Source organism: Helianthus annuus, chromosome 10 (genome assembly GCF_002127325.2).
Source record: "Helianthus annuus cultivar XRQ/B chromosome 10, HanXRQr2.0-SUNRISE, whole genome shotgun sequence".
Taxonomy (NCBI): domain Eukaryota; kingdom Viridiplantae; phylum Streptophyta; class Magnoliopsida; order Asterales; family Asteraceae; genus Helianthus; species Helianthus annuus.
The window spans coordinates 177,802,807-177,817,166 of record NC_035442.2 but is presented as its reverse complement, the minus strand read 5'-3'; the positions used below and the strand labels follow the sequence as shown (position 1 = coordinate 177,817,166).

The window sequence follows — 14,360 nt, the reverse complement described above, 5'->3', positions numbered from 1 at the left end:
CGAGAGATGGTTGACGATGGACAACTATTAAGAGAAGTCAAAACTGTCGCGCTTCACGATTTAGGGTTTTACTATCAAATTTAGTGTTAAATTTTTTATTGGGTTGAGTGAGCTAGTAAGTTCAAATATAATTGTATATTTGCATATATTAGGCCAAACCCAATAGAGTGAACCTTTGCTCGTGCTTGGCTCGTTTACAAACCAAACCGAGCTAGAAACTAAACGAGCATTTTCTTAGCAGCAAGCGATTTGAACAGCCCTAACGGGTTGGTTTGTTTGACGTTAAATTTCTGTCGGTGTCCAAGCTAAAGCAATCAGCGTCTAGGGACGAAAATGTACGACACATTAACTAGTCACTAATACCGAGTCGTGTTTGGGTTTTAAAGCACATAAATTCTTTGCACCTATAAAGAAAGTATTATAAACTAATGAATTTGCTAGTCACAAACTTTGCTGCAAATACAACACCAGGCCTTATTATTCAACCCGAAAAAAGAATAAATCTAAACATGTCCTCTACAACATTCTATATATATATAACCAATTCACAAATTTAAAACGTTTTCTATAGTTTTTTTAATCGATAGAAGGAACATAAACCCATCGTTTTCGCTTCCTTCTTTTTACCTCTTTTGGAAGATAAACGATTTTATAGCGAAAGCAAAGATGACTGCAAACAGGAAGCAGAAGCCAAACACCATGAAAACCGCAACGCCAAGAAAATCATGTCTGTAACCAAACACTTTGTTGACTAATAGTTTTATAGGCATAGAGGTGACTCCATCTGATAATGTTACGAGATTATCTAAGTCGCCGTATTGGGATGCGAACAGTCCGTAAAGAGTCCATGCTACAGGGTTGGCCCAATAATACCATCTCCACCATATCGGAATTCTCTGCACCATTCCAAAAATCAGTACAGTTAATGGCTCAATACGTTGCCCGTTTGTGAACGGGTCGATTTGGGTTATGTTTTATACAACGTATCAAGTGGATACAAACGAAATATTATTAGACAGGTCAAAACGAAAGTAAATCATGTTATCGAAAGAAATATATTATTTAGTGAAATAAAATTAATATGTAATCATAATTCACATTTTAATCTTCATATAGAATATTATATATTTATAGGGTAAAGATCAGATACAAATGAGCTTAACATACTAAACGTGAGAAGTGAAGGAAGATTTTTATTTTTATTTATTTTAAACTTTTTTTCCATCTACTTAAACATGTTTAGTTGCAAAATATAAAAAATATAAAAAATGTGAAAAATATAAAAAAATAAAATAAAAATTCGTGTAGAGTGATTACATAATTACTCTTCTAGTGTAAATACATGAATTTTCTTTGGATTCTAGGACTAAAATACATGCTTGACAAGATGGGAAAAAATCAAAAAAACAAAAAATTCCCTCCACTTCTCACGTTTAGCATGTTAATCCCATATGTACAATAATGTTACTCTATATTGATATATATATGTGTGTGTGTATTTTTTAAACACTGAAGAAGTTCTTATATGCTTTTAAAAAAACATAAGAGTAAATTACGATTTTGGCCCCTGTTGTGGTTATATTATTTTTACCCTTTTAGCCCAAAAAAGAATTTTTTAACATCTGAGCCCCCAAAGTCTTTTTTTCTAACCCTTTTGGCCCCTAACCTCTTTTTTTCTAACCCTTTTGACCCCTAACACTTAATGGATGGGGTTAGTGTTAGGGGCCAAAAGGGTTAGAAAAAAAGACGTTGGGGGCTCAGATGTTAGAAAATTCTTTTTTGGGCTAAAAGGGTAAAAATGATATAACCACAGGGGTCAAAATCGTAATTTACTCAAAACATAATAAACAGATAAAATATTTTTGAGAGTTTGAGGTGATTACCTTATGAGGAATCATAAAACCACTGAAAAGATTCCACAACATGTAAAACGGAGCAGCAATAATGGCAGCTACATTGTGATTGGGCGTCACAGCAGTTGTCATCATCCCGTAAAAAGTGAAGTACAGCATCGTGACGTACATAAAATATATGTACCATATAAATTTCCATGTTGTCCATTCAAATGCAGCTAGGGAGTAAAATATGGTACTGTATATAAGTGCTTGTGCTAACACATAAGGAAACTCAATTGCACCCTACATACAAAGTATAAAGAAATTCAGCAAAGTATTACAGTAAGCATACAAAAAAACATAACAATAATAATAATAATAATAATAATAATAATAATAAAATAATAATAATAATAATAATAATAAGAGTAAAATACCATTTTCGTTCCTGAGGTTTGGTCAGTTTTGCGACTTTCGTCGAAAGGTTTGTTGTTTGCATCTGGCTCCAAAAAGTTTGAAATCTTGCCATTTTCATCCAGCTTGTTAACTCCATCCATTTTTCTCCGTTAAGTCAGGGGTATTTTCATCTTTTTCCGTTAACTTAAAAGGCAATTCAGTTTCTTGAATACTTGTACATAAAGTGAAAAAGACCGAATTGCCCTTTCAGTTAACAAAAAAGACGAAAATACCCCTGACTTAAAGGAGAAAAATGGATGGAGTTAACGAGCCGGATAAAAATGGCAAGATCTCAAACCTTTTGGATCCAGATGCGGAAAAACAAACCTTTGGACGAAAGTCGCAAAACTGGCCAAACCTCAGGGACGAAAATGACATTTTACTCTAATAAGAATTTTACGATTACAATTTGGAAGATAAAAGCTGCAGAAAAGTTTACCTGAGCAAAGGCGAAGGGTAGAGCTGAATACATGCCAGCAGCCCTTTCTCTGTATGAAACAAATCGTTCTACAGAAACAACGGGTTGGACAGCTGTCGCATTGGTAATTCCTATAAACAGTATCGCTAAGTACATGGATCCCATGGCATTAAATAAATCCTGCTGATGCTCCCTAATAATTCAAATTAAAAGTAAATTAACCAGACTGAAACATAGAATGCATACATAAGAATTAAGCATTAGATACACACCGTTTAGAACCGAATCTCCAACATATTGTTCCAAGCATGAGTGAAATGATTGAAGTGTAGAAAAACCGAACTGCAGTGTACTGCGGGTTTCGCCAATAAGAAAGGTATTGTTTCCAAAGACATGTAGCAAACTGATCCATGTACGATCGGGAATACTTGGTTGGAAAATGCAGTTCTTTTGCATCATTTCTCGGTTTCTTTAGCCTTTCGACCAAATCTCTATTGCGTCTGATAAATCGTTTATAAAGAAGTTTTTCCGTAAATAAGTAGTCTTGAATATACGAAATAATGTAAAGAGAAATAGCACATACATAAATAATTTGGATTGCCTATAGACTTCAGCAAAGTCTACACCTAATCGGGTTTCTTCTGCCGGTGAAGTAGCCTCTAACATCCATGTTGCGGGATTATGTCCGGATTTTATCTTCTTCACTCCTTCAATTGCCTGCATAGAATGTCTATCTCAGTTGTATTCATGAAACATTGGGTGGCGAAATAGACGGGTCGGGTCAGGCCCGTCAAAACGCATAAAATTTTGGTGGGGTTGAGTTCACACAAAGCTTTTCACAAAATATACATTGTTTCAATAATTTAATATAATGAGTAAAATGCCATTTTCGTCTATGAGGTTTGGCGAGTTTTGCGACTTTCGTCCAAAGGTTTGTTTTTCTGCATGTGGATGCAAAAGGTTTGAAATCTTGCCATTTTCATCTGGCTCGTTATCTCCATCCATTTTTCTTCGTTAAGTCAGGGGTATGTCTGTCTTTTATGTTAACTTAAAGGCAATTCGGTCTTTTTCACTTTATGTACGAAAATACCCTTGACTTAACGGAGAAAATGGATGGAGTTATCGAGCCAGATGCAAATGGCAAGATTTTAAACCTTTTGGATCCGGATGCGAAAAAACAAACCTTTGGACGAAAGTCGCAAAATTGCCAAACCTCAGGGACGGAAATGACATTTTACTCTAATATAATATATATAGAGAATGAAATGATGTATGAGAATTTATGCATTAAAAATAAACTTGTTCCATGACTCCGTATGACCAATATGACTCGTTAAGAGGAAAATATAAGCAAACCAAACCTCAAAATACTCGACAAGTTTGCATGATCTGGGACCAAGTGGGCCCGCATAGATGAGTTGTCCTCCTCGCTTCATAAACAGGAGCTGCATATCAGAAATCGATCAATTTGTTGTAACAATGATATTTTTATTATGAAGAGATGTAAAAACTTCAGGGGACAACCTCATCAAAGGCCTCGAAAATGTCAATGCTGGGTTGATGTATTGTGCAGACAATAGTCCGGCCCGTGTTTACAATGTTTCTAACGGTCCTCATGACGATAGCTGCAGATCTTGCATCTAACCCTGAAGTGGGTTCATCCATAAATACTATAGATGGGTTGGCAACTAACTCAACGGCTATAGTCAACCGTTTTCTTTGCTCGGTTGATAAGCCGTCAACACCAGGCAGACCAACCAATGCACCTTTTAGTGGCGTGAGTTCAACAAGTTCCATCACTTCCTCAACAAATATCTAATACAGAAAAATGGAGTAGCTATATAAGAGATACTAGTAAACGAAGTTGACGAAATCCAGCATGTTATCAGAGCAGTCAAGATAAGCAGGTCGGGTAACGGGTTTGGGTTAAACCGAACAGGCTCATTTTAGTACAAGTTGAAACGGGTCGATTTGACCCGCAAGCAAATTTTTGCCATTTTTACAGTTCTTTTACGTAAATAATCAATGCTAAATTTATGTAAAGGGCAATGGACAAGTTGAATATGCAACACTGGATTTTTAACAAATAAAGTCTTGGTTTGCATGATTAAATCCTTACAATCAGTAAAGATCACAAACGAGTATTTTGAGTAAAGTGCACGGATGGTCCCTGTGGTTAACCAACGTTTTGGATTTAGTCCCTAGTTTTTCAAAAGTACACGGATGGTCCTTGTGGTTTGCACTTTGTAACGCATTTAGTCCCCAATGTTTAGTGACTAAATGCGTTACAAAGTGCATACCACATGGACCATCCATGTACGTTTGGCAGAAGTTGGGGACTAAATGTGTTATAAAGTGCAAACCACGGGGACCATCTGTGTACTTTAAAAAAGCTAGAGACTAAATCCAAAATTTTGGTTAATCACAGGGACCATCCGTGTACTTTACTCGAGTATCTTTTTATATGATTTAAGTCCTTGAACTTTAACTTGTTTGACCCCTTTGACTCATTCTCCTTTTAGCTAAATTTTATCAACCTCTAGTATTTATAAAAAAGGTATACCTTTTGTGTTTTGCAGTCAACGTCTGAAGGTAAACGAAGCCAAGCAGAGAACAGAAGTGATTCTAGAACAGTCAAACAAGGGGAATGGATGTCATTTTGCTCACAATAACCGGAAATTCTAGCAAAAGTCTCTTGTGACTTTGGATATCCGGAAATATAAATGCTTCCCTCTATTACTCCACCGGTTTTCCGGCCCGCCAATACATCCATTAACGTGGTCTTACCGGCACCGCTTACTCCCACTAATGCAGTAAGCACACCAGGCCTAAATGCTCCCGTAACATTCACCAATAACTGCAGTCTATCTACTGCAACACCTTGCTCCTTCAATTCCTGCGTAAAATAATATAAATAATCATATGACATTAGCCATATATTTTTTTTTAAATGAGAAAGATGATGAAAAGTTACGCACCGGAGGGACATCAACGTAATAATTGATATTGCTGAATGCCATGGAAAGTGGCTGGAATGGTAGAACCATGCCTCTTTGATTAATATTCTTTCCTGAAAAATGATGATATATGTATTTAGTTTGAGTTAATTACTGTTTTCGTCCCTGTGGTTTGTCAAGAATCACTATTTCAGTCCATTAGTTTAAAAATTGCGATTTCAGTCCCTGTGGTTTCACTTTCGTCACCATTTCAGTCCACCTCGTAACCATTTCAGTCCACCTCGTAACCATTTCAGTCCATGTACTAACAGAATAAATGGACTGAAATGGTTACGGAAGTGAAATCACAGGGACTGAAATGGTTACGAAAGTGAAACCACAGGGACTGGAATCGCAATTTTTAAGCTAATGGACTGAAATAGTGATTTTTGACAAACCACAGGGACGAAAACAGTAATTAACTCATTGATTGATCAGCTTATATGTAGAACCAAACGGGACAATAAGCCATCTTTTGATGACTCGTGAGCGTACAAAACAAGTACAATGACTAACACGGAAAAAGTGAGTATATTGGTATTTTTGTAATATGTTAATGGCCATTTTCGTCCCTGTGGTTTGTCCAATTATGTCAGTCCAGGCCAAATTTCAAATTTGTACCATTTCCGTCCCAGACATTCTTGAAACATACCAGTTCCGTCCAAAAACTAACGTCTATTATGCCAGTTTCGTCCCTTTGGTTTGTCCATTTATGCTAGCAGGTTTTAATAGACGTTAGTTTTCTGGAAGGAACTGGCATGTTTCAAGAATGTCAGGGACGATAATGGTACAAATTTGAAATTTGGTCTGGATTGGCATAATTGGACAAACCACAGACAGGGACGAAAATGGCAGTTAACTCTTTTTTTAAATTGTAACTAAGACACTAATTGTTAATGAAAAATATAAGCAAAGGTATTTCAGGTCAATCCAAACCGAACTATTTGAAACTGTAAAAAAATTGTTGGTTTGACTTTTGACCCGTTAGCCAACCAGCCCCGACCCATTAAGCCGCCTCTAACTTTTATTATGAAATAATGCTTACCAGTGAATGAGCCTGAATGCTCCAAAAACTCTCTGAGCTGAATGACAACACTTTCACCGTTCTTTTTTCCATCTTTGTCCTTTTGTTCGTCTTTAGAAACAACAGCTTGGCTCCCTCCCAAGGCTTCAAGTTATAAAGAAAGCTATTAGAATTTTGTTAAGTTATAAAATAAAAATATTATATGGAAAGCAGAGATGGCTTACGGTTAAGGTAAGATAAAAAGAAAGTGAAAAGGGCATTGAATAATATTGTATATCCAAGCAAAGCGCCGAGACCGATCCAATACCAATAAGTCTGCGGGAAAATACTGCGTGCTTTCAGCACCTTCTCGCCTAATGTCATCATCGACTGATTCGCTCTCTGCATGAAAACTTCTTTTAATGACATATGAACAAGCCGGAAAAATAACTATCTAATAATACTAATTCAAAATATATTTTTGAAGAGAGATAATTACTTTATCCCAAGAATGCCCATGAAACTCATTCACAGATGCTGCATCTTGAGCATACATCAACGGAGAAATCCAGAAACCCCAAATCCACCAACTTGGTATACTATCTGTTACAATACAGATAGATAAAAAAAGTGAAGAGTGTCAAAAATGACTATATACCGTATTGTGAGTAAAATGCCGTTTTCGTCCCTGAGGTTTGGCCAGTTTTGCGACTTTCGTCCAAAGGTTTGTGTTTCCGCATCTGGATCCAAAAGGTTTGGAATCTTGCCACTTTCATCCGGCTCGTTAACTCTATTTGTTTTTCTACGTTAAATCAGGGGTATTTTCGTCTTTTTACCTATATTATTTTTGTTTTTTTAGTGAGGGTATTTTGAATACTTGTACATTATGCTAAATGTGTGTACATAAAGTGAAAAAGACCGAATTGCTCTTAAGTAAACAAAAAGACGGAAATACCCCTGACTTAACGGTGAAAATGGATGGAGTTAATGAGCCAGATGAAAATAGCAAGATTTCAAACCTTTTGGATCCAGATGTGGAAAAACAAACCTTTGGACGAAAGTCGCAAAACTGGCCAAACCTCATGGACAAAAATGGCATTTTACAAAAAAAAAAAAAAAAAATAAATACCTCTCGAAATTACATATCCACCAAGAGCCATAACAATCAACATAGCAAAAGATCCAAAAGTATTAGCAACTATCATATTACGCCCCAATGATCCCATCAAACGGAACAGACTGATAGACATTTGGTGTAGGAAGAAAAACACCAGAAACTGCTTTAAAAACCTGAAGATGTATATATAAAAAAATCAACCTTTTCATAAGTTATAACCCACTTGATTTTGACATAACTGGAAAATCATGTTGTAGAAAGTAGAAACTAGAAATGTACCTGATAATATTTGGATCAAGTCCGACAACATAGTATGTAACTGCGACCCAAATACCGGACTCAATGAGTGAAGTCGGGATACTTAAAACCCAAGAAGGAAGTGTATAAACCCAACAAGGGTAGAAATGTAAATCTCGATGCTTGTAGATCACCGGAAGCTTTGCAACTAACATTGAGACTTCTGTGAACCCGTTAAAAAGAAGAATAACCATTGAAAAGTAGAGTTCTCCGAGATATAGCCCTCCGTCATCAACCGTTCTATGATGCAAAGTTGTCCGGAAGAAAACACTCATTGTGATGAATGCAACAAACAGAAGCTGAAAAACAGTGTTTGAGACACATTAGCTAAATCTTTTACCTTAAACCATGACCCGTTAAGGATAAAACATGACCCGTATTAGTCACATTACCTGAACGAATTTGAAAACATAGATAAACGAGTTCCGTTGCATGAGCAGCAATTGCCAGTTAAAACTTGTCTTAAGAAGTTCGCTTCGCTTTACACCGTAACTAGAAGCTGACAATGCTGCTGGATGATTATATTGTCGGTCAAATGGAACGTTTAACTCCTCGACTAAGTTCTTCCCCACTCGATATGAACGAAATGCTTCAGAAAACTTTTTGACTGGAATGTAGCAATAAGGTCTATTTGGAACCGACCAATATTGCTCTTGATCCTTTTCAGAAACAACCTGTGGCAAATAGTTTACGTAAATTAATGTAACCGAACAATGGAAATTAGACACATCATATATATAATAATGAGCAAACTACACGGATGGTCCCTGTGGTTTACCAAATTTTTGGATTTGGTCCCTTCCAAAAGTACACGACTGGTCCCTATGGTTTGCACTTTGTAACACATTTAGTCCCTAGGCAATAAATATAACGGTTTTAGCTTGTCAAAGTTAGGGACTAAATGCGTTAGAAAGTGCAAACCACAGGGACCATCTATATGTTTTTGAAAAAATTTGGGGACTAAATGTGTTACAAAGTGCAAACCAACCACAGGGACCGTCCATGTACTTTCGAAAAACTAGGGACCAAATCCAAAATTTTAATAAATCACAGGGACTATCCGTGTACTTTACTCTATAATAATCATGTACAACTTACTTCTTGAAGGAAATCTGCAACGTTCTTTCGTTTGGGACAGTGAAACCCCATAGACGCAAAGAAATCAAGAGCGGCATTTCGGGGACCTTGGTATACTATATGGCCCTCACAAATGAGTATAATATCGTCAAACAAATCGTACGTTTCGGGAGCAGGTTGAAGAAGAGAAACTACTGTGGTTCCATCAAGCGCACGCGTTGAATGTTTAAGATATTGAACAATTTGGTAAGTGGTTGAGCTATCAAGACCGTTTGATATTTCATCCATGAGAAGAACTCGAGACGGGCCCACCAATAGTTCACCTGTCAGTTAATCTACATTGTTAGGTCAACTATAAACCGGTTACATTTCTCGACTTTAGTGACTAATGACATATAATGATCAAAAGATTGTAAATAATGTACCGGTTGTAAGCCGTTTCTTTTGGCCCCCCGAGATCCCTCTGAGCATTTCATCTCCGACTAACGTGTTTGCGCATGTATCCAAGCCTAAGATCTTTGTCAAATTAAAACTTTAGTACTTTAGTACTGACTCAATATAGCCTATTCGTACAGTAACGGACACACAAATATGCATCAACAAGATCCAAGCTTAGAACTTTAGTACATAAATAAACACATAATGTATGTGCAGACCACCGATGCATTTAACTTTTTCATTAAAAATAACGATAAACTGGAACTACTTTATCGGTCACCCAAGTGTGTATCAGTTACAGTGGCGGATCTTGCCCGTTGAACGTGCCAGGGCCGAAAGACACGGGCACTAAAAAAAGCTCGGGCAAGCCCGGGCCAAACATAGTATATATAAAAAATTTCGATCGAAATGCGGAAAATTAGCAATACGGCCGAAAAACTTGCCCGGACCGTGGCCCTGCCAGAGCCCTATTAAGATCCGCCCATGATTAGTTACACCCCTTTGTGTTTGAAATAAGATCATCGCTAATAAGCAATGGTAGTAAAATACCTTTAGGATGTACTCCACAACAAGAGATGTTTCATGTCCCCCTAAGGCCAACGCCTAGAACAAAAAATATATATCCGTTAAATCAACAATAAATCTAAATAACGAAGGCTGAAAAAGCATTACGAAATGTCTCGTATACCTTCATAAATATATCGAGATCTTCATCAGGTCGTATTCCTGCAACTTTCTCTCGTCTTGTAAGTTCGGTAAGCATATCTACAATGGACACCTGCCAGTCATCATTTTCGCACCAAAAAAAAACATGCATATTACATATAACATACCGAACAAAGAGAATCCCCAAGAGCTTACCGTATTTAAATCCAACACCTTGACAACGTGCAGACAAGTCAAGCGTTTCTCTAACCGTCATTTCTGCAATATGCCAATCTTGTTGACTGACATACGCCGATGTTCTTTGAGGAACAAACTCCTTAAAACCATGGCCATTGTACGAGATTTTTCCTGACACCTTAGAGATAATCAAGGCATTATATACTTATGATTATTTGGATGACACAATGGTAATACTGTGTTATCACCGACAAATTGTGTACCTGCAAATGATTTCCGAGGCGTCCAGCCAAGGCCAACAACAGGGTCGTCTTTCCGGAGCTTGGAGGACCGAGAAGCAATGTCATTCTGCGTATATAAAGTAACCATCAGTAAATAAATAATTAACTTTTACTTCAACAACAATATTTTGACTTGATGTTGCACCTTGAAGGTCTAATAATCCCACTAACATCATCCAAAATCGTCAGTTTTCTTCGGTTCCCTTTGTATATCCTCAATTGTCTTAAAAAGGCCTGTTTAAAATTTAGAGGATTGTAACTTATAGATTCCTCAAGCTCTTTAAATTAAAATAGTTTTTATTTTATTTTATTTTTTTTTGTAAATAGTATACATATATACCTCTGTCATGTTAACAATGAAATTGGTAATGGTTGGCAATGCTCTACTACCAACATGAACAAAAGTTTCTACATTCAAATTCTGAAATCTCACTTCAATCTTTGGAAATTCCAAATCTACCCTGCAATTTCAACATAAAAAAAAAAAAAAAAAAAAAAAAAAAAACTTTAGTATCTAGAAACGCTTGTCTTCAACGAGACATCCCAATGGTAACTGGCATTGGCGGATCATGAACGAAAAATCAGGGGCCAGACTCTCAAAATCCAATATTTTACACTAAAAAAAATCCTGGTAAAATTAACACTACGAAGCGAAAAAACAGGGGACCAGGGACCCCCTGGCCCATGAGAAGCTCCGCCAATGTTAACCAGTGTACTCCACAACCAAAAGGCGGAAAGTTCAAAGTATTTTTATGTTGAAATTGCTGCAAAGTCTGGCCCCTGATTTTTAGTATAAATATTGGATTCTGAGAGTCTGGCCCCTGATTTTTCGTTCAAGCTCCGCCACTGCTTCAAAGTGCAAGTGTGGTGTAATTATCCTAAAAAATCTAGAAATCCCCGGCCCCCCTGTGTTTTTCGCTTCGTAGTGTTAATTTTACTGAAAATTTCTGAAACTTTTTTTAATGTAAATATTGGATTCTGAGAGTCTGGCCCCTGAATTTTCGTTCAAGCTCCACCACTGCTGCTGCAGAGTGCAGGTGTGGTGTATTTATCCTAAAAAATCTAGAAATTGATGTTCATACACACACACACAAAAAAAAAAAAAAAAAAAACAGAAATGCTTGCAAATTCTCTACATAATTTAAACAGATAGAAAACAAATTTACGCATCAAATCTCCGCCGCATTCTATCGAAAAACCGCTTCCGATCATCATCCTCACAATTCAACAACCGATCTAACACCAGCTTCAGCTCCTCAACTTCAAGCTTATTCACATCAACTTCTTTCGAATCTCCAACAATATTCGTAAATATCCCCTTCCTAACTCGATTATAAGTCGGCAACCGCTCAATCGCCGCCCACCGCAGCGCCTCCTCGTCGTCTCCGTCTTCTCGAAACGATGAGGATCTCGCCGACAGATTCTCGGCCGAATTCCACATTGTTGTAGAAAAATACAACTCAATAGAAATGAAAGCGATAGTAAAACCCTAGATTTGGATGTAGAACATTATCATGAAGATAAGGGGAGAGGAAAAACAGGTGTGGAATGGTAGTGTGGTGTTATATATATTAAGTTGTATTTACAATTTGGACTGGTGGTTGAGCTCTGCATTAATGGCGGGCTTTTTTTTTTTTTTTTTTTTTCTCTCTCAGCTGTTTTTGAGCAAAACGTTAACTTTACACTAAAATATTCGACACCCGTTTCCCGTTTTTGCCCGGCATAAAATACGACCCATTCAATTTGGTTTTTATTAGTTTTTTTTTTTTTTTTTTTTTTTTTTGTATTCTACTTGTATATTTTAAGGTATTTAATGTAGCTACTTTTTTTTTGTATTCTACTTGTATTTGTTAAGTTATTTAATGTAGCTACTTGTATTTGTTGAGTTATTTAGTTTAATTAATGTAGGATTTAATGTTTTTTTATTTGAAAAAATTAGCATTTGAGTATTCTCATTCAATCTCTCATTCATCGGTTCTTATAATTACACTAAAAATTACTAATCATCACCAGTGCTCTAATGGTGGCCACAGCTATTTAAGTTCCACCTATGGTGGGTTCGGGTGAGTTTTCCCTTTCAGGTCTCAAGTTCGAGCCTGGATGATAGAGTTTTCTTATTGAGGGGTTTAAATTGGGGATCTATTATGCGAGTGGCTCTCTAGCGCGGACCCAGTTAAGACAACGAATGCTAGACCTCTCAACATTCGCGAATAATTCACACCTTTCAAAAAAAAAAAGTAAAAATTACTATTTTTGTCCTCTCATTTCCAATTAAATAATACTTTTTTACCTTTATTATTACATTTTCGATCTCATCTACTTACAACCATTTTCAAAATTTTAAAAATTGATATGGGTGAACAGTGATTCATATTTATTTACTGGTGAACAGTGACATCTTTTCTGTTGTGTAGTCACGATCATTCCTTGTTGTGTAGTCACGATCATTCCTTATAATATAAGTAACTCACGCACAAATATATAAGAGGTCCATTATGAATACTTAAGTGGAACTTTTGCAATTCTATGTGTGTTTTTAAACATTTTACATATTTACGTCATTACGCCAACACCCCGAGTGTACCTTACTTAAAGCAAACCTAAATTTACGTGCATATTTATATTTTTATGTTCGTGTCCGTATAAATTCGATTTGGCCTACCTTTCGAAGTAAATTTTTTTCGAGAAACGGGTCAGGTCAAATGTAATACGTTTACGTATGTGAAAACCATTTTTACATGTATATTTTTATGTACATCTCGATATAAATGTGAGTTGGTTTACAAGTTAAGTCAAATATAATACGTTTTCGTGCTTGTTTTATTTATATTTCGTAAATTTTATTCCGAATCGAGTGGAGTCAAATTGTGGTTCATTTCGTGTCAATTATTCCTTTATACCAGTTACATTTTATATGTATAACTCGGGTCACATATAATACATTATGATTGTATGTTATAAATTCTATTACTTTACATGTTGATCCAATCGCAATAATTATATAAGTTACATTGAGTTCAATCGAATACGTGCTTTTTCATATGATTAACGAATCTTATAACGCTTGGACTAATCTATTACGTAGAGATTATTGCTAGTGTTTTATAAAATTACATTTTCATGGAAAATCGAATGAAAATAATTTACATAGGGAAAATTAATGTGGTGAAAAAGACAGGTGAGAAACTTATAAAGTAATGATATATGACACGTGGAGGAAATATTACATCTTGTTGTTTGGGTTTCAGCTGGCGCGTGGGTGGGGTATACACTGCATGAGGATTTTAATTGCAACGGTTGGGAGATGGGTTAATTACTATTAGTGACGCAAACCTTTTTCTTTGGTCAAAATTCTCCACTATTGTTTGACTTTTGTTTATAAATAGTTATATTCAAAGTCAATAGGAAAATGGTAAATACAGTTTTACCATTTTGATGATAGGAAAATGGTAAATATAGTTTTAGCTTTACATGTGTAATGGTAATTCCACGTTCTCGGCATCGAGATCTAATAGAGCTTTACAAGTGTGTGTCAAAGCAAGCTGTGGGGAAAAAGACGGTGCAAGTTGTGTTGCTCACAGCATGTTGGAGTTTATGAA

General features: G+C 36.2%; 1 protein-coding gene across 1 annotated transcript; it reads right to left on the bottom strand.

Annotated features, from left to right (window-relative positions):
* Positions 1–405: 405 nt before the first annotated feature.
* Positions 406–12,245, bottom strand: LOC110886859 (ABC transporter G family member 32). The gene is made up of 24 exons (XM_022134718.2): positions 11,928–12,245; positions 11,102–11,222; positions 10,907–10,995; positions 10,744–10,828; positions 10,499–10,658; positions 10,326–10,402; positions 10,187–10,240; positions 9,625–9,715; positions 9,221–9,522; positions 8,515–8,796; positions 8,105–8,421; positions 7,838–7,998; positions 7,208–7,311; positions 6,954–7,110; positions 6,751–6,873; positions 5,688–5,779; positions 5,273–5,605; positions 4,234–4,524; positions 4,071–4,154; positions 3,293–3,426; positions 2,982–3,209; positions 2,731–2,902; positions 1,884–2,138; positions 406–896 (listed from the first exon to the last, which is right to left on the bottom strand). The coding sequence occupies exons 1-24, from the start codon at positions 12,200–12,202 to the stop codon at positions 624–626; spliced, it is 4,260 nt and encodes a 1,419-aa protein (XP_021990410.1). The 5' UTR covers positions 12,203–12,245; the 3' UTR covers positions 406–623.
* Positions 12,246–14,360: the final 2,115 nt, after the last annotated feature.

Bases quoted from the DNA above. Each gene is read 5' to 3' on its own strand.
- LOC110886859 (XM_022134718.2), bottom strand. From the start codon at position 12,202: ATGTGGAATTCGGCCGAGAATCTGTCGGCGAGATCCTCATCGTTTCGA. The intron at 5,606-5,687 runs GTGCGTAACTTT...TATTTTACGCAG, and splicing joins ATTACGTTGATGTCCCTCCG to GAATTGAAGGAGCAAGGTGT. The intron at 4,525-5,272 runs GTATACCTTTTT...TTTCTGTATTAG, and splicing joins TTGACTGCAAAACACAAAAG to ATATTTGTTGAGGAAGTGAT.